Source organism: Ciconia boyciana, chromosome 4, assembly GCF_034638445.1.
Source record: "Ciconia boyciana chromosome 4, ASM3463844v1, whole genome shotgun sequence".
Classification (NCBI taxonomy): domain Eukaryota; kingdom Metazoa; phylum Chordata; class Aves; order Ciconiiformes; family Ciconiidae; genus Ciconia; species Ciconia boyciana.
In genome coordinates, this window is record NC_132937.1 from 29,487,462 (window position 1) to 29,514,050 (window position 26,589).

Below are 26,589 nucleotides of genomic sequence, written 5' to 3' on the forward strand. Positions count from 1 at the left end.
TCCTAGCAGCTGAAAACATTTCTTTTCCCAGCCTGTGTACACGCTCTGGTTCGTTTGAGGATGTGGGTTGTGACTGGCAGCTGTTTTCAATAAGCAAAGCAAAGGGTGCTGAGAAAGGAAAGTTGTATGAAGTATGATTTGGAATATGCAGCTTTAGGAAGATTGGTACAAGACAGATTGAATCTGTGGTCAACTAGTACTAGATGTTCATAGCAGGGGCTTCCTTTTCTTACACACGTGGATATTCCAGGTACTGCAGTAGTATGTGCACCGTATAGCTCCAACTCCCAGCCAATGACTCCTGAATACTATGAGCCTGATCTTGAAAGAGGTTTCAGTTGAATTTTGGTGCTTTAATGCATTTGAAGAGAGGTTTGACAAAAATGTTTATCTTAGGCATATTTACCAGATGAATAATGGGAATTTCTTTTTCCTCTCATCCGTGGCGTCACAAAAGCATTGGCCTGGACAGGACTTCAGGGATCATCTAAGCAGCCTTTTGCTCTGAAGGAGAAATAGTTTACCTGGAGATATTTATTTAAACTATTCACAAACTACCTACTGAAGGAGATTTCATCTCTTCCCAAGGTAATTTGCTCCTGCACTGTCTCCACTTCTTGAGTGATTGCTCTTTAATTGTCAGGTCTCTGAACAATTCCTGTTGCTGCTGGATGTTACTGCAATTGCCGCCAGGTCTCCAAAATGGGTTCTGTTCTATTGATGTATCTATCAGTACTGATTAATTTCAAGTTAGGCTGGGGAGTCCTGAATCCAGTTGTATGTGTTTTATTACACCCCAGGTTACATTTTTCCAACAGCAAGAATTACAAGTAAACTATATATTCATGAGTGGAAAAAAAAAATCTATCAGTGATTCATGCTACAGACTGACAAGACATCTGTCTGCTTTATTTCCCCTACAGATGCTGAATTTTTAGAATGGGGAAGAATATAGGGTAAAATGAAAAATTTCTTGCTCAGCTAACTTCTATAGCTCTGACAGATCATTTTGTGCCCAATCACCCTCAACTTACGGCTTAGTATTATCCCCCATTTTATAGATCATTTTACAGTGTGTCCCAATAACCAGATTCATCACAGAAATTAGAACTGGAACTACTATTGTTAATTCTGGTAAAGAATTAGAGCTTAGGGGAGTGATTATTTCCTTCTGTTTGGCACTTATGAGGCCATATCTAAATTACTGTGTCCATTTTGGGGCTCACAGTACAAATAAGACTGACGGACTGGACTGAGTCCAGCAGAGAGACACCAGGAGGCTTTGGAGGCTGGAGCACATGTAGGAGTCACTGAAGGAGCTGAGTTTGCTTAGCCTTGAGAAGAGAAAGGTAAGGGCAGCTCTAACTGCATTCCTCACTTAACTAATGGGAAATTACTGAGAAGACAAAGCTAAGCTTTTTGCAAAGGTGTACAGCAGAAGAGCAAGAGGAAATGGGTGCAAATTGTAGCAAGGAAAATTCAGCTTGAATATAAGGAGAAAAAACCTTCACAGTGAGGGTGGTTAAGCACTGGAACAAGTTGCCCAGAGAAGTTGTGGAATCTCCATCCTTGGAGTTCTTCAAAACTCAGTTGGACAAACTGCTCTGTGATTCTGTGACAGACTAGAAAAATGCCATTGCAAAATTATTTTAATGATAAAAGAATGCATGTCTGTGCTCCATATTCAAAATCACTGGCATGAGAGCTTCTTGTTCTTACCTGCAATTCATGGAAACAAAGTACACAGGCATTCCAGGTTGAAGCATGGTGATAAAACATAACTTCTCTTAGGCTTAAAAAAAAAGTCAGCAGTGATTCATTCTGAGATGAAGAACTGTGGTATACTAGTGTGGTATTTCTCAAAGAAAGAACATCACTTCATATCTTTTCAGATTGGCAAATCTGAACCAAGCTATTCACCAAAAGAATGCTTGTGATTGATTGTCACTTTTTCTTGTGGCATTTGATAGTTGCTCACTAGTTCTCAGAGGTAGTACTTTTGCCTCTTTCAGGGTGATGAATTATTTAGATACCTAAAAACCTTCCCTGGCTTCCTGTCTTCATTCCCTTTGTTGTTCAATTATTTTCACTTTTGGCAAGGATGTAGTTGATCTGTTATCATCATGGGTTTTTTTTTTTAAATGAAATTGATAATGTATTTTGTACAACTGTTTTGATTTTCTTTTAATCTTTTTAACCAAGACACAGATTTTTTAAATGATAGCTTTATAAAAGTACTTAATTATTGACAATACAGAATAAGTGCTTGACATTAGTTGGTAGTAATTACTGTCTGTGATTAATTTGTTAGGCAGAAGTTTCTCCATAAAGATGATTTAGGTCAAAATATTACTCATCTATTAAGGACTGTATTTCTTTTTTCTCAAATAGTGTTTCATTTATTTAAATTTACTTCATATTCTCTTTTGTTAGAGAATTCCAAAACTTTTCCCATAATAACTGGTTTGATAGCTACAATTGCACATATTATCACAATCATTTAGATATCAGAATCAGAAATGATATCAGAATCATTTAGATTCTTTATTCATGTTGATTTTAGTGTTGTCCAAATACTTTTGAGGATATTGGTATAATGGCAAAAAAGACTGCAGAAGCCTATACATTAGGCAAGGCAATGCTCACCTTTTAAATATGGGGGCCTCTGTGTGAAGCATTGTGCTCACAAGGAAGAAGTTGGGGCACACTGCAGCAAGGGTGCTTGTGAGTGTTGAGCACTGGGTTGCAGTGCTGCACCCAGGACTCTTCTACATTTTCCATTTGACCTTTAGAAATTTGCAAAAAAAGGTTGAAATCTTTTCTTTTGAGCCATTGGAGAAATTCAGAGCTTCTCAAAACCAATGAATCTAAGGCAGGGTCATTAAACTTAAGTGTCTGTAGCTCTGAAGTATTAAATCAGAGGGTTTCTGCTAGGAAGAAATTCTGGAGTGAATTCCTGGCCTGTCTGAAATCAGTAAATGATCTGTCCTTGGCTCTAGTGGGGACAGAAGGTCATCCTGGTTATCTGTCCTGCTAAGCAGTTTCAGCTTCTATTATGGAAGCAGAGGTAGAAGACTCCCTTTATCAGTATTGTACATAGCTCCAGAAATGTAAAATGTGGAAATTAAAAGTTAAAGATAGCTGTATCCATAGTCCTGTTCCTGTTGTTTAGACTCCTGTACCCTCTGTGCCTGAGTGCTTTTAACCATACTGCTGCTGTATGTTTACCTCTCCCTTCTGCATGGGGGAATTTGCAGGTGATTCATGTCTTATGAGATCTGACATACAGTCAGTCCCTCAGGACTGAGCTGCGCAAGTCAGAGTTTCATCCTGTCACAATGTGAGCGTAAAAGGCTAGATAGAGCTATGTGGTGCTTGAGATGACAGTCCTTCTAGGAATGGAACTTGCTAAGACTTTGATACGTGTATTTCAACTCCAGTCTAACTAAAGCCCTCCATATAGTGTCCTGGGTGCTGGCAAAGGGCAAGATCATGCTTGCCTAAGTCTGCTGGATTAATCAGTGAGGCTCTAGGTGGAGCAGAAACCACGAGGCCTTTCACACCTTTGATGCTTTTTTTTTCCTCGTTAGGATGGATCTCTTGTTACTTGTGCAGGAGGAAAGCAAAAAGTATATCAGGACAAACTTTTGTTTTAATATTCCTTAGCAACAAGTGGAGGTAAATCTTTAAATGTATTGTGTGTTTTATTTGTTTAGATTAAATTGAAGTTTTCGAGTGTGGTGTGTTTTTCCCTATGCTGTAACTAGGTCCTAAAAACAAGAGGGTTTTTTCACTCCTTATCTTTCTTTGTCCATTCTTCCTGAATTTCTCTTAAACTGCCTGGAGTCCATGTGGTTGGGTTTTTATCTATTCATTCTTAAATACAATAGTCCAGATAATATTACTGTCTGGCATGCATTTCTCCTAAAAGAAACAAATAAATAGAAATGTCTTCTTTCCTGATAAGTCTTGTGCAGGAAAAGGCGGATGAATGATGAATCACTTTGTGGTTCTGGCAGTACTGCTCCCCCTGAGGACTTGTTACACTACATACTCACAGCAAGGTAAGCGTCTGAACATTTCCTATTTTTTTGGGAAGCAATCTACAACAACTGAAGCTTTGGATTTGCTCATTTGTAAGTATCCTGTGATTAAGCAACATGTTACACACTTAATCAAATTATTATCTTTGGTAAGGTGATGAAGCAACTTGTACAATTACCTTTTGTAACCCCATCATGCAAAATTGCCTGTTGAATCAATAACTTGCAATGATGTGAAGCCAAGAGTGTATTTATTTATCTGCTCTCCCTCTGTCTCATATGTTTTTGATCTGTACTCTGTTATCTTCAACTAATTTATTTCCTCTTTTGACAACTTTTATGCTTTTCTACCTCTTCCCTTCACTTTCCCTTTCTTGTTTGTCTCATCTATGAAAACTTTAGGACTTCTGTTGGCTCTTTTCTGATTGTGCCACAAGATTTCAGGACAAGATTTTTATTTCTTACGCTTCACATATGTATCCAATACAAAGAAAAAAGCAAATATGCATATTCAGAAGGAACAAAGTTGAATATAAGGATAACTTTCCAGAAGGCTGTGTATTTTAAGGTAAAAGTACTGATTGCACACTTGCTGCTGGCAATAGCGTTGGGCTATTGGGCAAAGAAAAAAGAAAAAAAAAAAGAATGAATATTTTTAATTGAATTTTCTGTGACCACCATTAAGAAGGTAGAACTTGCCAAAGTATAGTCTGCATTATAGAAGTTGTATTGCCTTAATTAAGTTGGTGAAGGAGGGAGAGGGGTTTTTTTTGTATAAATGTACTTGTTATCATACCAAAGGGGTAATATATCTGTTTCAGACTTTTCAACCTTGAAATTCATGTGTTCATGCTCCATTCAACCAAAGTGCCAGTTCCTCAGTTTTGAGACTCTATTACCAATGCCCCTAGAGTGGCAAAACTTTGTAATGCAGGCAAGTCCAAACAGTTACTGCATTACAGTAACTTGGTCACTTGTTTTCACATGCAGTTGTTCAGGAATAAAATTAGTCTCTGTTGTTAATCATAAAGCTGTTCATATAGTCTGAGTTAGCTTTCAAGTTAACCAAGGCATCTTAAGACTTGTTTTATTTAACTTTACTAGGAGGGGAAGATTATAACTGTGAATACTACAAATATTTCTACGTGTGTAAATTATACTACAAAAGTCTTTAAGTCCCACATTGTAACTCAGTGGTCTTCAAGATCTTGGCTATATCCTTAGCTATATTGTTTCTTCTGTTTGTTGGTACTGTGTATAAGCCCTGACTGGTGATCTAGACTCTTATGCCAGGCTCTGAGGAAAACAAAATTGTGTGAGGTCCCAAGTGATACGTCATCTAAATAAAAGGAGATAGTGGAGGGATGCTCGTACAGATGGAGAAAAAACAGAAACCAATGAGACCTTTGTTTTTTTTGTCAGGTTAATTAAATATGGCAAGTGAAACTATTCTCCATGGTGAGAAACAGGATGAGCTTTTAGCTTGGACAAAAAGAGGCAAATGTAGAGAAGAGAGGCAAGCTCATAATCACTGCAATAGGTGTAGTAGTGCCACTTGCAATTAGAATTGGCTAGAGAAGGAGCAAAAAAGAGGATAGGGAAATTCAGAAGATACACAGGGGTTTCTTTTAATGGTGCACCCTGAAGGAGGAAGGGGTTTCTGCCAACTGGCTGGCTTTTCTTTCAGGTATATTTGTTTCCTTTCCCTGGGAGTCTTATTTTGCACCTATGAGTTTCACTGAGAGACTAGCCAGGTCCCTTCCTTTAGGTTTGTTTATTTGTGCTGGGCCCATCTGTCTTCAGCACTGCAGAAGGAAAACACAAGAATGGCAAACATCTAGAGCTTTAGATCAGCCATCTATTTGCATATGCAAAATAAGATCCCCTCAGAGGCTTGGTACACGGTGCTTCAGGTAACAGGATGATGAAGGTACAGGTAAGGCTGACCAAAAAATGAGCAGCTAAGATTACATACTGCAGAGGAACAACATTACAGTCAATTCCTTAGCATAAGTGGGATTTTAACAGCCTTTATCTTGTTTTGATGGTGAAAGTCTGTAGAATGTGGGGAGATTGAGTGTGTCTTGTCTTACCTTCCCAAACTAAAATAAGATACTCTGCTTCCACAGTTAATTTACAGCTCACTTCATTGCTTTGGTTGTTCTGGCTCCCTGCCTGGTCAGTTCTTGGCAGTGAAGCTAACAATATTTCTGTTTTCCAGTAAAACCTAAAATTGCTGCTCCCTTGTCATTTAGGCAAGTGAAATTTATGCCCAGGCCTTCCACTTTGTTTATTCAGTTCCAGGCATCTCATAGGTGCTGGGTTTCCTCGTGGTAGTGTAAAACTGATGGCCATTATTTTTTTACTCCTTACTGTTCAAAAGCAACTGCCAAGCAGCAGGTGTGTTTTTTTAAGGACCATGTCATAACCATGGCCAAAAAGGAAATTTTACTTCTGCATGTGAAACATTTTTGCATTTACCTTACAGGAGACACTAATGCTGTCAAATTCTGCTTTCATGTAATTACACATGTTCATCTTTTTCCAGTAATTATATATTAAGGCTGCAGTGAGAATTGATAGAAGAGGAAGGTACATGTGCATATATGTGTGTGTATACTTCTTCCTCAAAAACTTTTTAGGATACCACAATCCTGTTTCTGAGACCAAGTGTTTGAACAATGAAAACTTGATTTCTCCCTCCAAGCATATCTGAAGAAGCCTATGCCAGTCGTTTCCTCTAGATCAAAAGCATGTGGTTTTCATTTTGCTTTGACTTCCAGTACCTTTCAAAATGGAATGGATTAAAAATATACCAACAGAGTTTGTAGATGATTTGCTAAAAGAGAAGCAATCCTTTCTTTCAGCAGTTTTTTATAAGTTGTTACTAATTGTACAATACATACTTTCCTCCATTTATTCTTTAATTACAGGTTGGATTTGTATAAACAATGAAGCTGTGTCAGTGTCTGTATTTTCATAAGTAATAAATATGCTTATAAAGTATTTTTTGCTTCCTTTGATTGATCAGGGATTGTTATAACTACTGCTTCTCTCGAGCCTTTCATTTCCTCCAGTTAATGTAAAGATCCATACATAGGGAAACTGCTGCAGAGAAGTTAGTGCACAGCAGGCACTGCAGGATAAATTGCAAAACAGTCTGGATATCTGATTGCTGCCAGAAGCATCTATCAAAATGTAGATTCTCAAACTAAATTTCCTGAATGCTTGCGTTTCTGCCAGTAATATTCTGTAAAAGTCTCAGATAATCATTGAATCAGTGGGTGAAGCACATCTGGGAGAAATGACTGGAGGTGGCAGTTTTGTGAGAAGGAGCTGCTGAGGTCTCTCAATCCAGGCTGTCCCTGAGGACTGTGGCTGTAGTGGGGCAGGAATGCCCAGGATGAGTTCTGTTTTATTAAAACATACAGTTATTTCTGTGATTTATTTTCTGTGTCCTGGTCAGTATAAGCATTCTGACTCTGTCATTTGTAACAAGCAGAAGCACCTTGGAAAGCAACTGTGGCAAAAGAAAAAGCCTAGTTACTTGGCCATTTTGGTTCCCTGGCTTCATTAACAACCAGATCAAGTTTAAGGTTGGGTTTGTTTGTTTGTTTGTTTGTTGTGAGTTTTGTTTGTCTGAGTTTTTTTTGTTGGTTGGTGGCAGTTGTTTTTCAGGGAGGAGAGAAGATGATACACATCAGAGAGTGCATATTTCATCTCTTCCAAGAGTTAGGGTTTTTTGGGAGGGTGACAGAGCAGACATCTAAAAAGGGGGACCATTCATAAGATGATCTGTAGTTTTCATCAGGCTAGTCTTCTTAAGGGTCCTTTCCTTTCCTGACACCAAAAGGGACTTCAGTCTGACTTTTAAATTTTATTTTATTCTGGGAATTAAATCCAGACCCACAAAAGGATGGAGGTGCAATTATAACTAGGTGTCTAATTCCAGTAGAAGAATCCACAGCCCTGACTAAAGTAGCTAAGCTCTGTGTAGAGCAACCAGGAATGTGCCTAATACTAGACTATCATCTGAGCTAGCTAGTGGAGGGAAACTCTTAACCTATCCTGTTCAAATACTTGATTTGCATTAACTAATTTAATCTTAATTATGTCAGAGAGCAAAAATGAGCCTGGATTTTCTGCCCTAATGATTAGAAGGGTTGCTGGGGGTTGGGATTTCTTGAGATTCAGTCTCTGTTAATACATTATGTTGTTCCTCTTCATAGGACTATAAAGGGATGGAACAATATTCCCATAAAGTAGCTAGTAAATTGAGGGCATAAAGAAATTAAATAGCATACCAAATGTCATGGTGGGGGGCTATTGAGTAGATTCAGGAACCTCATTCTAGCCTGCTGATGCCTTAAGATGAAAGATTATCTTTGCTTTTGATATCAACAGCATGGACCTTGATAACTTTCTTTTTTTCTTCTTTCCCTTCAGAACTGTCTGGAACCTATCTTACCTCTAACCACTGTTGTTTCAGATCTGCTTTGCAACTTGGCCATATTTGAAGGACTAAAGCATACATAAACATTAATATTTTTGTGTCCTTTTTGTGCTCCTAGAATCCCTTGTATTTCCAGTAATGTACCTTAACATTTCCAAGGATTTGGCTCTTCAGCATCTGCTGGTGGAATGGGATGTTGGCAAGTCAACACATGATGCTGAGCTATCAATGTCTTTTGAAATACAAGTCCGTCGAACAGATGAAACTACTACTATATGGACAGTAAGTGTATTTTAAAAAAAAAAAGGTATATTAGTTTTTTACAATATAAAGGAAGCTAAAGGAAAATCAAATGTTCAGGTGCATATGCAGATAGCTTTGCTGTATAGGTTTATGATTTACAATGTAGTATTTACAAAACTGTACTAGAAATACCTCCATATTTCACTAGGTGACAGACTTGGTCTAATGTTATGCCCAGTTTTTGTGAAAGCAAAATATTGGCTCAGATGAAGAAGTAATTTCCACCTGTGCAGAATGTAGGTATGCCTTGCATACCCTTAGTGAGGGATTGTGGTGGCAGACTTAGGAGATCTGATTTTAAAGGCCTCTGTTTCCCTTCCAAGGTGCAGGTCCCCTAAGTGGCCTCCGAGAAACATCCCTTCCATTACTCCTAAAGGCAGTCTTTTTTGTAGCATGATTACTACCCTTCACTAGGGACTAACTGAGCATGAGTCATGTTGCTGCAACTCCTCTCACCTTACAAACCAAACAGGGTAGTCTCAGTGTGAGCGAAGCCTTTTAAGCCCTGTGCTTGGCCCTGTTAGCAGTTACCTTATACCCGCCTCTTCCAGTTAAGAAACAAGTAGTGATGTCTCTTTTGCAAAGTCCCTATCCTGCTAGTTTTCCTTAACACCTAAACCAGCCAAATTTTTTGAAGAGGTGGAGATATGATCACCCAAATAATAGGCTTAGGCCTGCTCCTGATTTTTTCCCCAGTCTGTGACTTCAGTGTGAGAACTTTCGTCTCCCAAGAAAATTTCCTCTCCTTTGGATCTGACAAAATCTTTTGGGAACTAAATGCATGTCTTAGGGATATTATAACCTATTATGAGTCATCTGCTGATTGAACTATGGAAGAATATGAAATGCACATGTTAAAACTTAGTAAAACTGGAAAACTGTTCTAACTCATTTAAAGCTGCTATTTGTGAGAAAGGACATAAAGCAGAGAAGGGCTTATTTTTCTGAAACCAGAAGTCAATAAAATAAGATGGGCACTGTTAAGAATCACAACTTACTCTGATCAGCTAAGTTGGTAGTATTTTGTCTCTGAGTTTGAAGAACCACATCTTCACTGCAGATGAACTCCATACAGTTCAGAAGATTTTGACCACTTTGATACACGAATTAGGATTTTTAACACCCCATGAGCAGATCTAACCCTGAAGTCCGAAACTGAGGCCATATAGCTCCAAACAATTAAGTGGATTTTTGGAGTATCCTTCCAACAAACTCTTGTTAACTTGATGGAAGAAAAAGATTTTTTTTTATTATTTTTTTAATTTTTTTTTATCCAAGGATGTAGTCTGTACTGTTACTCATAATAAACAAGACAAGGAAAATAAACAGAGTCTTTTGGATGCCACTACCACACAGGAATGTATTTGCTTCTGTGTTTCTCTGAAGAATGTGTACCAATAAAGAAACTCTGTGAGTCTGCTTATACCAAAGCACAGACAGTCTATATAACTTCCAAAGCAGTGACTACAATCCTCAGTGCTATAACTGAGAAATTAAATTGTAAACTGATTGCAGAGTTTTTCTCAGAGTAGTGGTACTATGAAAGTGCAGGTGTTGCTGATGGAAAGCAGTAATGGAGAGCAGTTCTCTAGTTGTCAGTGTGAGCCAGGGCTCTGGTACAGCTCATTGGAGCAGCACAGATCTACATGCTGAGAATCTGGTACGGTTGTTTTAAGAAGTACTTAAATATATGTTCTGTTATAAAATGTATTCATAATTACAGGTGATTTAATATAATTTTTGAGCCATTTTTTCCTGCTTCTTATGGGCTCTCATGCCAGGAGAGATTCACACTTGGGATACCTTTTAATCTGTCTGTGTGACTACATGGTGCCCTGGTTAGTTTGAGCTGCAGTGCCATGTATTAGTACAGCCCACTGAGTGCCCAGGTGGGCCTTAGTAGGTACACGCTGAGAGAGATTTGTAGGGTATCTATCTATCTTCTCTTAGAGAGCAGCACAACATTTTATATTTTTTGCTGTTTGTCTACATTTATATAATTCAATATAAAAATGTTTGCCAAATTAAAGAGCATTTTGCTCTCATGTTTTTTTAACTCCATTTTATATTTTAGGCCATCCTTCTTCTGTTACCTTCATGGAGCTCTAATACTTTTGGATGTATTTTTTTCATGTTTCTTGCATGTGCATATTACAGCAGTCAAGCATTTTGGGGAAATCGGCAGCTATTTTTCCTACTCTGCCTGTCACTGATGGTAGTGCTGTCCTCAGATGCTGTGCCTCAGAACTAGATTGAGATAATATCTGCATAATTCCTTACTGGCCAGTGCAGATGCCTGCTGTAATCCAAAGACAGAGATATTTAACCCAGAGCATCAGACAAGGTGCACCTGCAGGCAGCAGCATGTGTGCAGACTGATATAATAGCAGGCACAAATAACCCACTGAAAGTCTCTGAGAGTGAATCCATTTCTTGAGAAGCAGGGCCTGACTCACAGTTATGTTGCCAGCATCTCAGTCACTCCACCACTGCTAGTGCAGATTTGTAAGCAGTTACTTAGCTTACTAGTTACTTAGTGTGAGATCACGTGTAGCAGGTAGGATTTCAGAGACTCATTTTTCAAAAGAATTTTCCTTCTTTGAGCCATCTCTCTCTCTCTCTGCTTTTGATTGTACTTCCAAAGTATCTACACAATGCTGTGTTTTCAATACTTTGCCTTAATGGCCTTTGTTTGTAGAGTTTCATAATTATAGGAGTTTCATAATTCATAGTTCCCTTAGTCTGTGCACCATCCCTGTAAAATGTCCACAAAATGTCCACTGAGTTCATTTAGTCCATGACTTTGGGCTTCATCTCTTGTGGTTGTTACTCAGGACAGGAGAGGTGGTGTGTTGCTTGGAGTTATTGGGCACCAAAGCCAGCTCAGGTCGGGTCACTGCTGCACTTGCACTGCTTCTTGTAAGGCTTGTCCTCCATTGGTTCAGGTGGTTCCAGCTGTAGTAATTCCTATAACATGCAACTCAAATCATGGCTTACAACAATTTAAAGGTATATCCGTTACAATCTCCACCCCTGGTCCCTTTGGGGCAAGTTATAGGGTTTAACATTGCAATGAACTCCTCCCCTTGCCCCTGCTCCAGCTTGGACTTATCCCCAGACTGCAGTCCCTGAGGGAAGTACCTGCTCCAAGTGGAGCCTTATCTATGACCCACAGTCTCTCCAGGGGTATACCTGCTGCGGCATAGACTTATCCACAGCCACAGTCACTTTGAGGTGCACCTGTTCCAGCATGGCCTTCTCCATGGGCCACAATGCCTTCAGAGATCAACCTGCTCCAGCATGGCCTTACCCACAGCCACAGTCCCTTCAGAAGTGTACCTGCTCCAACATGGCCTTACCCATGGCTGCAGACCCTCCAGGGCTGTACCTGCTCTGTCATGGGCTTATCCATGGCCACATGCTCTGAGGTGCTCCAGCATGACCTCATGCACAGCCACAGATGCTTCGAGGTGCACCTTCTCCTGCATGGACTTATCCTTGGGCCACAATCCCTTCAGAGGTATACATGCTGCGGCACAGACATAACCATGGCCACAGATGCTTCGAGATGTACCTGCTCTGGTGTGGACTTATTCACGGTAACTCTACCCCAGCCAAAATGTGCTGGTTGTGGCTGGGGTAGATTTAATTTTCTTCACAGTAGCTGGTATGGGGCTATGTTTTGGATTTGTGCTGAAAACAGATTTGATAACACAGGGATGTTTTAGTTCCTGCTGAGCAGTGCTCGCACAGAGCCAAGGCCTTTTCTGCTCCTCACCCCACCCCACCAGCGAGGAGGCTGGGGGGGCACAAGGAGCTGGGAGGGGACACAGCTGGGACAGCTGACCCCAACTGCCCAAAGGGCTATTCCAGACCATATGGGGTCATGCTCAGTATATAAAGCTGGGGAAGAAGAAGGAAGGGGGGACATTCGGAGTGATGGCATTTGTCTTCCCGAGTAACCACTACGCGTGCTGGAGCCCTGCTGTCCTGGAGATGGCTGAACCCCTGCCTGCCCATGGGAAGGAGTGAAGGAATTCCTTGGTTTGCTTTGCTTGTGCGTGGCTTTTGCTTTCCCTATTGAACTGTCTTTATCTCAACTCACGGGTTTTACTTTTTTTTTTTCTATTCTCTCCCCCATCCCACTGGGTGGGGAGTGAGCGAGTGGCTGTGTGGTGCTTAGCTGCCATCTGGGGTTAAACCATGACACACAGTCACAGACACTTTGGGGTGTCCTGCTCCCACACGGACTCATCCACAGGTCACAGTCCCTGTGACTCGAGTTCATACTGGAGTTCCAGCCTGTCCAGTACAGCAGCACAGAAACAGCAGCGATGCCCTGGCCATCTTATCTGTTTGAAGAAGCAGGAGGCAACATGTATTTTGCTTGGTTCTGAAGCTGACAGGCTGATGGATGGGGAGGCTGCTGGTGTAACTGCTGCGTTCTGGCAGTGCTTCCTTCCTTAGAGGCACTGATTACAGTTTTGCTAGACCCAGTTTTTCATATGACTTGTAGGAACATATGTTAAATGCCTGTCTGTTAAATTTGTCTCAGAGAGGCATGAGAGTTCAAAAAGTTGATTATTTGATTGTTTGGTGGTGAAAGAAATAGAGCAGGAAGAAAGTGGAGGAGTAAACTGACAGGTTGTAGTGAGACAACACAATATTATAAACTTAGTTTTCATGGGAAATCAGACTAAAATAGGTTACATTCAATGTGCTAAGTACATTAAAGTTTTAGTACAATCTTCTTTTTCCAGTTCTAGTGATTGTTACAAGTTGAAGAAATTATATATATTTATGATGAGGTAACCTTTCAACTAGTGATTGCCATAAAGTCCTTTATGTTTTCTCTGATCCTGGACATATTTACAGTAGAATTTTCCTTACTTAAAGGATGTCAGCAAATAAAGGAAAACTGAAGTCCATAATTTCCAATTCTGCATGTGGTAGCTGGGACATTCTATATCAAACACAAGCTCCTTTGAGTCTGAAAGTTCTCAGATTGTAATTCGTGGTCCATGAAGTTCTAGGTTAATGGCCAAAGCTGTAAACATACCACTCACTTGCATCGCCATGCTTATTCCTTACAGTTGCACTGATAATATGGGAGAGTTTGAGATCTGCTGCTCTCGCTGAATACTGCTTACATAAGCAGTAAAGGATCTCAGAAATCTTTTGCAAGAAATAGCATTGGCACTGTTTACCAGAGGGTAACTACTGGCACGAGTCAATGTAAGGGTTGTGAATAAAATTTCTGGTGAAGAGGCTGGATTCTGGGGTGTAGAAATGTGACAAACGTTACTCACCATGCTACATCAGGAGCCTCCGCCAGGCCCTGGATTAGAGAATTTTACTGCATTTGCAATAAGTCTCTGACTCTTTCTTTTGTTCATGATGTTCTAAAATATTTCCAAGTCAGCACAAGAGGTTTTTTTAATCTTGTATTACATTTACTTACATTTACATTCTGAAATTAATTTTTACTAATTTATATCTGCTTCAAGGCCAGGTTGGATGGGGCTTTGAGCAACCTGGTCTAGTGGAAGGTGTTCCTGCCCATGGCAAGAGGGTTGGAACTAGATGATCTTTAACGTCCTTTCCAACCCAAATTTATTCTATGATTCTCCTAGACTGGCAGAAAAATCTGTATTTCTTATTTGCTTTTACTGCTCAGCTCAAATACCTTAAAATACTTTTGCATATATTTTATGTTTTACAAGAGCTAACTCAGATTCTCCATTGGCAGTTTATCCTGCTGCACCTTTCCAGCTGTGGGAAGAATGCACAGATACAGAAATCACATTATATTGGAAACATCAAAACAAAGGAATTGAACTCTTTTGTCAGACTGAAGTGCTCCAACCCAATGGGAAAGTAGAACTGGTATGAAACCTGAATTTCATACACAAAAGCATAGTAAATATCTTTTTGACTTGAGATTAAAAAATAATTCCCCAGCAATATGAATACACTCTAAATCTTGTGAGCGTGTTGATGTGTCTGTTTTCTGGATTTGTTTGCTCCCAAGCTCTACACTGATCATGTAGTCCACATGGGCAGCCATTGCTGGCACTAATTCATATTCCCAACACTAGTTATACTGCTGGCTAAAGTATACGGTGTGACTGGTCTGCATATGTGGCTCTGTCCTCCGCTGGATGGGTTCTGAGATTTGTTGAAGTAAATGAAAATACTTATAGGCCTTATAATTGCTGTTAGCTATTGCTAATCTTTATTTGTCATGTTTTTATGACTCATATCATCTTACACACAAATGGTGGAGAAGTGTGTTGAAGGCTTTTTTTATATTAGTCCAGGAGCTTTCTGTGTACTGTTGACTGTACTTGATGGTAGTGTGTCTGGTTTCTAGTGAGGGAACTCCAGAACAGTTTTTCTTCCAGTACTCTTCCATGTCTTTGAAGATAATTTGAGTAGACTCCTTGTCTTATTCCACCTCTTTCACAAACAGTGAGGTTGATTGACTCTTTGCATACGTACTGTGGTTTCTCTGTAGCCTTTGTCTTATGAAGGTAGCTTGCCTCTAGCATATTAAAAGGCATTATGAAGATCAGGAGCAAGCTGTGTTCTGTCTTAAGTATTGCCCAAGAGCTGTTAGATCAAATGGCTGCTGCAGTTGACCATTGCAGGAGACTGTTTAAAGGAGATGCTTAAAAGCATGCTCACTTTTTGACTCTTACCGGAACTCACCCTGTCTCTTAGTAGGCAGTGGGGGAAAAAGTTGGGGAAAAAAAATGGAAAGAAAAGGCAGCTGTAGATGCTGTGCATATGTCTAGAACAGCATCCTACTTACATGACCTGAGTAAGAGATCCAGATTGGGTGAGGATAAGGTCTCAGTAAATTCCCTCCTTGATGTAAAAAGTAGTTATTTGTGAGTTGTGAGTAGGTTGTGAGTCACTCCTACTCAAACAGTTACACAGAGCTGGCTTGCAGACCTCTTTTTGGATCTTCCAGTCTTTGGATCTTGTGCATATCTTATTTTTTTTTCTTTCTTTCTTTTTTTTTTTATTATTGTTCCATGATTATCTTTTCCAAGTCAAGCTTAACTGGCTATAGTAAGATCTAGAGGAAGAACTATTTTTTTCAGACAAAAGCCTCTTGCTCATAAAGCCAAACTGAACTCTGACTGTTCTGTTTTTCTGTCTTGCAGCACAACAGTTCAGACATGCATCTCCATTATGCCAGCATGACCCTGGGTGGACTGCAGCCATACATCAAATACACAGCTAGAGTACACTGTGGGGCAGTTAAGCACCTCTGGAGGTGGAGTGAATGGATCGAAGCCTGAACCATCAGAACAAAGGAAGCAAGTATGTCCAGCCTACTGAGAAGGGAAGCTTGAAGGATGTTTTTAGCTTGCCATCTCTGTTTCCTATTTGCTGCTACTCTTCTACTGTGTAGCTAAAGCAGAGGCCTGCTGCCTGCATGAAAGTAGAAGCACACTAAGCAAACTTTAAGAAGGTGGCTTCTTAAACAACTTTCATCATACCTGCCAGTCTCTGCCACTTCATCTAGTGCAGGCTGTGGGAAATCCAGATGACTGGGAGGATGGACAGGCTGAGTTACAGTGTTCTGTGAAGGCTGGAGGAACTGTGCAGAGGTGAAACAAGCACCTGGGAACTGCAAGCAGAGAAATATTTTTCTAGGGAAATGAACCAGGCATTCATTCAGAAAAAAGAATGAAGGCAGAAAGAAGTTAAAGGGTAATGTTTTGGCAAGACCTGGGAGTGATGAGGAAAAAGAGGGTTTTGGGGTGGAATTTCTTCATATGGGAGGAAGCAATTAAACAGTTTATCCTTTCTGCACCTACAGCATCTTTGTTTTGCTGTATTTATTGCAGCTCCATCAGGGAAACTGAACATCTGGAGAGAAATTATGCTAGTTCTGGGGGGGCGGAATGTGACCTTGTTCTGGAAGGTGAGACATGGGTACAGAAATGGAAGCAAAACCCTTCATAAAGGGGTTGGAAACTACTCCCATGAACTTTAACAAGTTTGTGTGCACTTAATAGTAATTCAGTATGGAAATGTCTTTTAAGAATCTAAGACAAATATTATATATAACATATTTCAGAATGTATGTAGCTGTATGATGGTGTGATGTCCTGGCATTTCATACATGTATACTTCTGTTTTTCTAAGCATTTTAACAAGACAAATCCCATTACTGAGATTTCTGCATTTGCATTTCAACCAGTATATGTATGCATGTATGCAAACAAGTGTTTATATTGTTACAGAAATAATACATCAGAGTAGTTATTTTAAGTTCTAATTGCTCTTCTCATATTTTTTCAGCAATATTTAGTAAGCAATTGGTGTCTACCCACATAATTTTTTTTCCCAGCAAGCACCAAGTTTTTGAGCAAATGGAAGAAGTATTTTATATGAAGTAACCTGGGAAAAAGTAGAAGATGGCTCTAAGCCTGAAAGCATCTCCTTTTCATCAGTCTGCAATAGCACAAGGATTTCCATTGGTAGCCATCCCTACAGAATCAGTATCATGGCAAAGAACAACGTTAATTATTCACTTCCTTCAGTATTGATCATCCCTAGAGCTACAGGTAACAGTAGGAGTATTTTCAGTTAGATTTCCATTATGTGAGTTTTGTTTCTACCTATTTTAAGTGAAGTGATAATTTATCATTTTGGGGGAACAAATTAACCTGGCCTGTTAACTCACATCGCTGCTATCTGGAAATCATTACTGTATTTTTGCCTACAGGGTGGTAACTGTATGTATATTAAGCTTAAGTAAGTGCCTTGATCCATCCCTTACAACAGAAAGTCTGTTTTGCACAGAGAGTGTCTGCAGAGCAAAACACATTTAGTCTTAAGCTAGGGCGTCAGACCTGCGGCAGGTGCCGTGAAGGTGCAGCCAGTGCCTTGCAGGGAACTCTTGCATGTGATTAGCCTCTTGTGACTTTCTGTTTATGACTCCAGGTTTCTGTAGTTGAGTTCTTTTTATGAATATATGGTAATAATTACTGGATGTTTTTTTGAGCTGTCAGCTTTCAGCATACAAAGAGATCAGCTTTCAGCATGTGAAAGAGCCCATATGTCTGATAGTGAAGGAACGCAACTATTTTATTGTTTTAACATCTTAGCACAGAAACTATATTGACCTTCATTTATGAATCTGAGGTCTCATGCAGGAAAATAATAGAGACTCTGTTTTGTTCGTTCCTAGGCACCAAAAAATAGCTCAGTGGTTCAGAGCTTAAAGAAGAACAGGTTAATGGTACAGATGATGGCATTTTTCTTTCCTGGGAGTCCAAACATATATATGAAAATTACATTATTGATTGGTGTAACTATCCGATGTTGCAGCCTTGTGATTTGCAGTGGAAGAGATTTGGGCCCAGCACTTCCAGTGCTCTGATCAACTCAGGTGAAAGTTGAACAATTTTTCTTTCTGATGTCTGTGCAGCAACCTTTCATGCTGTGGGCATTAATTGAATTTAGGAAACAAATCCTGTGGAATATTGAAGTCTGTGCAGTGCAGGTGTAATTCTTCAAAGACATGTGGCATCATGTTTTGCTTAGCAAATGAATTGGACACCACAAATGTGCCAGTACCATTAAGCCTTGGCAGTCAGCATAGTATTTCAGAAAAGTCAGCATAGTATTTTAGAAAAAAACTCTTCTGAGTAGCTTGTAGTAACATCTTGAAGGAGGATGGTGAGATTAATGAAGGAGTTAAAAATCTTTTAGCAGAAGAGATGCAAAATGGAAGCCTGCCTTATCTGTGACATGGGTCAGAAGTTTAGACTCGGGCAATTTAACACCCACTGTGAGAGGTTTAGTGCTGTCAGTGTGCCACAAATTATGTGTCACAGTAGCAGTCCTTGCTTAGGACCAGTTGTGTGGTTTTTATCCTAGTGGTGGCCATTAGACCTAAATACTTTTTGGCTGTGTGAAAGTCACTCTGATATACTTCTGCAGCTGCAGGAATATAGCCTTCCTGGAGTCTCTTGAGCTGAGAGTTCACTTTGGAATGAAATGTGTTTGAACAAAATTTGACTGAATGCATTTCAATATGCAATAAAGAAACTGCACCTCAATTCATATGAACACATGGGAGCCTGCCTCCTCACTGAAGAAGAGTGTGGTAACACATGGAAAAAATGTTGTCCTGTTCTTCAGTGGGTGGCACTTGTTTAATCCAAATGGGAGTGGATGTCAGTGAGAATAACATGGAATCCTGATGCATGGGTATGTGTCTACATTAAACAGTCCAAAATATGACCTTTGTCTGTGCCAGAAATGGAAATGAAATTATCTTGCTCTTTGATGCATTCAGAGTCTATTGTGCACTCATCTTGAATACTCTGGGGCAACAAAAATATATCAGAAAAAAACCCCAAAACACCCTAAATTCTCTCTTTCAGACAGAATACATGTGTTCAATTCACATTATGTACACTAAGAATTGGCTTACTCTGTGTCTCCTTCAGTTGCTTTAATAGCACAATAGCACACAGAATATTTCTAATGGATTATAGACCTCTCTCTAGAAAGCAGTTAAGTAAAAGCAAAACCAAAAGACAAACCATAACCTATTTTTGTAATCAGTTCCACTATTTTCTAGCTGCTTTTGTTCTGGGGGTGAGATACAACTTCCACATCTATGGATCTGTTGCTAATAGAGCCTCCTTATTGGAGAAGAAGACTGGTTATCTCAGGGAGCTATGTAACTTGGCCACATATTTAGGGTTTGTGTATTTGCTAAATTCATCTGTCACAAACAGAGGAATTCCACAGCCTTCCTCCTGTAACTAGCTAAACATGTATTTGCTGTGTTGTTTCTGTATCATCAGTGAAGCATTTAAAAGTTGTACAACAACATACATGGCCTTACATCGAGGATGTTTGACTAGTGCAGTGACCAGGTAGAGTCCATGTTAATTAGAACAGCTAAACAAAGCTGTGATTAGCAGTCACTGCTTTGTGTATAATGTGGACTGTGTGAAGGCTCTGTGAAGTTGACAGTTTTTGTGGAGCACTTTGGCTTTGTTCAGCTTTTAAATACAAGTAAGATATAAACAGAAACACCACATGGGAATTTAGACTTTTTCAAGTGAGAAGATAAACATTCTTGAAAAATAATGGCAAGTTTAACTTGAATTTCCTTTCTTCCAGCTCCTCTGCATGACCCTACTGTGGAAAAAGTTGAACTGAATTTCAATGCAGTAACACTATCTTGGGATTCTTATCCCACAAATGAGTCACAGTCTGGTTTTGTAAGAGGCTACCATGTTTATGTGTCGCCTATACAAGAGGACTGCAGTTTGAAAGGGTCAAAAAAACATGTTCTTCCAGGTAACTGAGCTCTGGGATTTAGGAATTTGTGTCATTGATATAGAGGAAAGACTTTGTGGCTGTTGCTGATATTGCAGCCTCTTAGAATGTTCACATTAGGCAGGCAAATTGGCTCATTAGGCAATATATAGATTTCAACACCTGCTGCTTTTGATTCCTCTCTAATGCTTGAGGTACAAATGGGTGGAAGTGGGTCCTGGCTTTATACAGATTTATAGCCCCGTCCTGTTGTCCATAGCTCCTTTTAACTCCAGTGTGAGTTCCAGAAAAGATTCTTGCAGTACTGTAGGAGGAGTCAAGTTTCTGCCTCTTGTGATCTGAGTTCTGCGTGAATTTTGAAAACATCTGTTTGTGGTCTGCTTGGATGAGAGTCATAGGAAGCATGTTAGTTTTACAAGGATTTGGGGTATTTTAGAAACAGATGGGATACAATTTATTTCCTTCAGAATTGGAGCACTGTGTAAATTCCCCATTTAAATTCTTTTATAGTGAAAGTATTTGTGGCTGTGCTCTACAGTGGAGTTCCTTCAGCAGAACTGAGCTGTGGGGTGGCACAAAGCCACATTTAAACTTTTTATATCTGATCTTCCTGCTCCACACTCAAAACTGCTCTAGATGACTTTGCTCCACTGTAATTTTCAGATGTTTCCAACATATTCAAGGATATATATATATTTTTTTTCCTTGCCTCTTCTTCCAGTTGGGTCATCTCCTGTATCAGATCTTTCTGCTGATTAGACTAGTATCAGGCTAAAAAGCTTAGTTTGAACTGAAGGAGACTTATGTAGGAGTTCCTGTCACAACTAAACTAACCATAGAAGTACCATAGTTCTGCAAGTAATCCCAGTTATACTTTAAAATGTTTAAATTGAAGGCTTCCTGCTTCCCAGTTTGTCTGAGCTAGTTTGTCTGTGTGACCCAGTTTGTCTGTGTGACTGGGAACTGGAGGAATAAGCTAACCCTTTTCTCCCTGAGGCCTGGGAGTTGCACAATAAGAGGCAAAGGAGTTTTTTTCAGGCAGAGATTTCTTGCTTTCAATTATCTTCAAAGAACTTGACCTAAGCTTAAGGGCTACAGGATTCTGGCAAAAAAAGAAATGGCAAAACCCAAATAATTCTGTTTAAAAAGCTCTAGTAAAAGGAAACTAAAATAAACAGTTGCAGCTTTTGACAGCAAGTTTTTAGGTGGTCTGCCAGAGGATGGGCAATGCTGTGGACAGTCCAGTTAGAAGGGATGTGAGTTCAGCCCAGTGGCAATGAGTCAGGATGCATCATCCTTCTCAGAAGAAAGTGTGCAAATTACAGAGAAGGTGGAATGCAAATGTTCTGTTATTTCAGTGGTCTAGCGGTCTCAGTTAAGCTGATTTGTAACATTTTGGGGAAACCTTATTGCAACCTTTCAATACTTAAAGGGGGCTTATAAGAGAGATGGAGAGAGACTTTTTAGCAGGGCCTGTAGTGATAGGACAAAGGGTAATGTTTTTAAACTAAAAGAAGGTAGATTTAGATGAGATATAAGGAAGAAATTTTTTACTTTGAGAGTGGTGAGGCACTGGAACAGGTTGCCCAGAGAAGCTGCAGATGCCCCATCACTGGAAGTGTTCAAGGCCAGGCTGGATGGGGCTTTGAGCAACCTGGTCTAGTGAAAGATGTGGGAGGTTGGACTAGATGATCACAGCAGGAGCGCTGGACCAGATGATCTTTAAGGGTCCCTTCCAACTCAAATGATTCTGTGATTCTATCTTATCTGTTTAATTTTAGATGATTCAGTGCTGTGTAAATACACAATTGAAAACCCAGAAGAAAAGAGGTACACCGTGAAAAACCTATTGCCAAACACAAAATACAAACTAGTGGTTAAAGCATATACAGGTGGAGGAGAGACTCCCATTGTTAACTTTATATACATAGATACACCGTTTAACTGTGAGTATTGGCTGTGGAAAATTTGTCTTCTAGCAGAAGGGTGGGATGATTTAAAAGGTTAGAATAATATTCCTTTCTCAAGGGAAAACATTTAATTCAATGTAACATGCACTTGAGAAAGGAGAACTGAGAAACGAAATGTGCATACCAACATGGTATTTTGATACTTTTAAGTAAGTAGCTATGTTTTTTTTATTTTAGAATGAAAATAATTTTACATGCTTATTTAAGTCTTACATCTTTCTGGGAAATAGCTTAATATATGCACATTTGCATGACTAGTGAGTCCTGTTCACTAGAATGCGTTGAAGAATTGCATTTGGATTTAACTAGTTTTCTAATATGGAAAAAACTACAGACCTGTGTACAAACAGGTAATTTCTGTATGGACTCTTGAACTTCTAATGTTGATTCTTACTCTCATCAGTCTTTAAATCCATTGTCAAGTTAACTCCTTCATAAGTCAGTAAGAAAGGGTTGTTGGCTTGAGCATTGAAGTTTACTAACTGGGCAGATGTGATCATCAAACCAGACAGGGAATCACTTGCCTGTAGTTCTGTTCCCTTGAAAATACCACTCAGCAGTCCTCATTGTGAAACTTATGATCCAAATCTGAGATGTCTGGTTTTGGAAAATTTGTCGGGGGTGGAGGTGAAGGGAGAGGGGTAGGAAAGGGCAAAGCATTGGCTCATGCAAAGATACTTCATGTTTTAGGCTAACTAGCAGACCAGTGTCTACACCCTCATGGTACCCTCACAAAGGCAGTACTGCCTCTTACACCTGTGTTCCAGCTCCCATTAGCCAGCCTTCTCTTGTGCAGGCACAGACGTTTGTACAGCCATGCAGGGAATCAAAATGGGGGCTTAATTAACCCAGAAAAGATGAAAGGAGTATGTAACACGTGTCCATTCCCTGCTGTGGTGTGTGGTAGGGACACATAAACTCGCTGGCACAGGGCAAGAGGGCACTGGCCAGGGCAGAGGGAGAGCGAGCACTAACTAGTGCTCCCCCTTGGCCTGCTTATTATAGCCTCAACTGTTTGTGAAAAATGTAGCCCAAGGCTGTGTCTTCCAACTAGAAGGAAATACTGAGATTCTTGTGTCAGCATAAATCCTAGGAGAGCATGAACACTTGTGTAGTGTCTGTCTTGCTGTAGTCCATCCATAGTGGAGGTACAGATGTTCTGTCAACCTCTCATGGTAAAAATCTGTCTTCTTTGGGGATCTGAGAGAAAACCTAAAACAAATAGTTAAGTGAGGTTATCATTGTCTTAAGTTTTGGAAATTTACCCTTATAGTTAAGATGCCAACATGAGGGCAGATTAAAAGCAATCTAGTAATAATTCAATTTTGGTAAAGGAAATCAAGGTCAAAAGACTTGCAGCTGTATCCCAGAACTTCCAGCCAAACTGTCTTGCAACCACGGACCACACAGTTTTACTGCTGAGTTAGTGGCAGGTATCCCATGTGGGCTGGATGTTATTTTTGTCCCAGAAACTTAGGATATATTGACTTTACAGGTGAGAAGTTGAAAACAAATTTTTAAAGTATTTTTCTTCCACAGCAAACATGCTGTACCTTCTAGTCCTGCTAGTGATAGTTCCAGCACTAGTAGCAGCTATATGCCGCTGGAAGATGAAGTGGTAAGTTATAATGCATTTTCCTGTTGTAGACAGAGAACGTAACTAGTGTAATTCACAAACCACAGCTGCAGCTTGTTGCTTCCAGCCTGTTGTAAGGCCTCATTCATTTTTACCTTTGGCGGTCCCAGCTGTGTGGATGTTGTAAGTATTTGGCTTGTGGCACTTCTGAGACACTCATCACCTGCTACTGTTTCTGTATACAGCTATGTGTGGCTGCTGCTGGTAGAATATGCTTTGATGAGAGAACAAAACCATCATTTGTTTTGCCCTTTTATTTCCAGGCTGAAGGAGTGCTGCTGTCCTGTAATACCTAGTCCTAACAAGAGCAAAGTGCTGTCATTCAAAGAGTTTAAGGTAAGATCACTGAAAATCTAGTATTTTTCATTTTTCCATTCTTTGAGTAGTAGAGTTTCAGAAAAAATATTTTTCTTGTGTTGACTGCATTTAAAAATGAGTGACAGTCATTATAGAGAAATAAACATAATTTAGTATCATCATTTATTGGACAATTCTTTTGATATTCATGTGACTCTGCAGTGATCGGTTTATATTCTGCAGTCTGTTACTGCAAAATAATTGGAGCTCTGCAGCATAATTGGAGAAGAAATGAAATCTTTTGATACAGTAGGCAATTTTTCCAGTATTACTGTTCAAAACCCAGTACTGTCTGAACACAACAGACCAGACAATACTGCACTCTGCTGCAGCCAGTGGGCTGTATCCACCCACTCCTCCTGTCCCACACACCCCTCTGCTGTAGGGCTCTGCAGAGTGATGCACTTGCAGGCCCCTGGGAGGATGCAGGGGGTTCTGCCAGGCACTGCCAGGTCTGGCTGGGAGGAAAGGATTGGCAAAAGGCCTTCAGCTTCTTCCGTAGGCTCTTTGAACCAGGAGGTGCTGCTTCCATGCTGCGTGCGTGCAAGGGGGTTGCAAAACCAGGACTCTGGCACACAGGGGGCTGCTGCCGTTTTTGCTGTGGGTGTTCACTGAACACTAGCACCAGAGGGAGGAGTCTGTACAACCTAACAGCCCATGCTGCTGCCTTCCAGTTGCTAGTGGTTCAGACTAAAAATTGCACACATCAAAAACCCGGCAAAGTCTTTACAGGGACATGGTTCCTTCTTCAAATATAGTCATATTGAATTTACTCAAAAAAAAAAAATCTCTAAATAAATACTCTGATAAATTCCACATAAAATATGTCTTCCATTGAATATTCTGTACATATATTTTCCTTCAAATTCTGTTCATTTATTTGAAAAATCCAAACTAAAAAAAAAAGTAAGAAAATATTAGAAGTGCCTGAAGTAATCACTCCCTTTCCTTTACTCTGGGCTTCTTTCATTGAGTAATTTTTTTGTTTTATGATTCTCTTGTAGATTGGTTCTGGGAAAGTACTGAAAATAAGTGACTGCATTCCTGACATGCTAGCAGTGGACAATAAGGCCGAAGCCCAGAAATTACATCCATGGAGCCAGTTGTCTTCAACGCCAACAGAAGATAAGATTGATGGTCCCAGTTCTTCCTGGATTTACCCTAGTGAAAGCGAGGAGAGAGACTTTACACCCACACCTACACCTCAGACTCATACTTGGTTTGAAAATTTTGCTTATTCTTCTCATCTTGCAGTTGAATCTGAACCCGAGACACTAGAAGCAAGCAAGCCAGAACTGTCAGTAGTGCTGTACCAGCCACACTACTACTTTGATATTTTTAATGAAGATGCTGCCTTGACACCCAGAGAAACAGCTGGCAGAAAGAGCAGTCTGAGATATATTTCACAAACAGATGTGCACTGCCTGGGGAGGGGGCTTTGATGTACTCTCTTCCATTGAGTCCACCCAGTGTTTGGGTTACACAATATAAACAAGAATTTCTGAAACCACAACAACTTCTCTTTTTGATGAAGGCTTTCACAAGCCCAACTGCCCTACTTCTGTTAATGCTGCAAAGCTCTTGCTTCAGGACTAGTTTAGAAATACTGACTTGGTGCACAGGAATGACACATTCTACAGTTTCATCACAAGTTATGGGCATTATATAAGATTTACAGGCTGTTTTGTGGCCTGTATTGTGGAGGGTTAGATCACAGCAGTTTCGCATAGCCTGATGCAAATGTCCTATATTTTGCGGAGATTAAAAATTTATTCAGCAAGCAGAGGGACAAGTTAAACAAGCAGGTAAGTTGTCATGCTCAAGGAGTGTATTTCATTTGCAGTATTCTGTGTGCGCTTACTATGTGCTCTGGCCACCCCTAGCCAATGTGTATTATACAGCTGTGCATGGAGCATTACCTGGCTTCGGAGTATGCCTCAGAACAGTAACATCAGCGGGGGGGGGCAGGGTGGTGGTGGTGGTTGGGTTGTATTTTCTCTCTCTCTCAAATGATGTAAGGAATCAACGTGGAAGGGTTACCTGCATTCAGTGTGGTGCATTACTGAATGATTAGAAGGAACTTTGACTTCTATAGGAGTGCTACCCTGTGCACCAACATCCAGCGATCATCCTGCTTTTACTTCACCTGTCTTCTAACTACACTTGATGGGTGAAAGAGCACAGAAAACAGATTTTTTATAGTACAGGCTCCTGTTAGTGGGCTGCCGCTCCCATTTCTGGTAACTGCGGCTTCTTACACTTCTGCCTTCTCTGCCTGGAAGAATGACCCTTTAAAATCCTAAACAAAATTCTCTTCACTAAACAAAGAAATTTGTTAAACAAATAAATTTGTTGTGGGGAGTTAAGTGGAAAGAAACTGTTTTTCCATCAGGACAGCTGTTTGCAGAGGTGTTACCATGGCACTGCCTTTCCGCTTGTGCACATGAACTTAACTTCTTCTGGCATTAAGGCCTGCGCTTACGTAGCAAGCCCCAAACAAGCAGT

General features: G+C 40.1%; 1 protein-coding gene across 1 annotated transcript; it reads left to right on the plus strand.

Moving 5' to 3' along the window:
- Positions 1-385: 385 nt before the first annotated feature.
- On the plus strand, positions 386-25,555 carry LOC140651427 (oncostatin-M-specific receptor subunit beta-like). Its single transcript, XM_072860902.1, is given in 14 exon segments — positions 386-588; positions 3,968-4,064; positions 8,615-8,778; positions 14,491-14,685; positions 15,972-16,131; positions 16,662-16,738; positions 17,168-17,384; positions 18,011-18,211; positions 19,412-19,513; positions 19,963-20,142; positions 21,903-22,067; positions 23,631-23,709; positions 23,991-24,063; positions 25,089-25,555. Coding segments are annotated over 13 exon segments (2,124 nt in total). The 5' UTR covers positions 386-588; positions 3,968-3,991; the 3' UTR covers positions 25,527-25,555.
- The last annotated feature ends 1,034 nt before the right edge of the window (positions 25,556-26,589 follow it).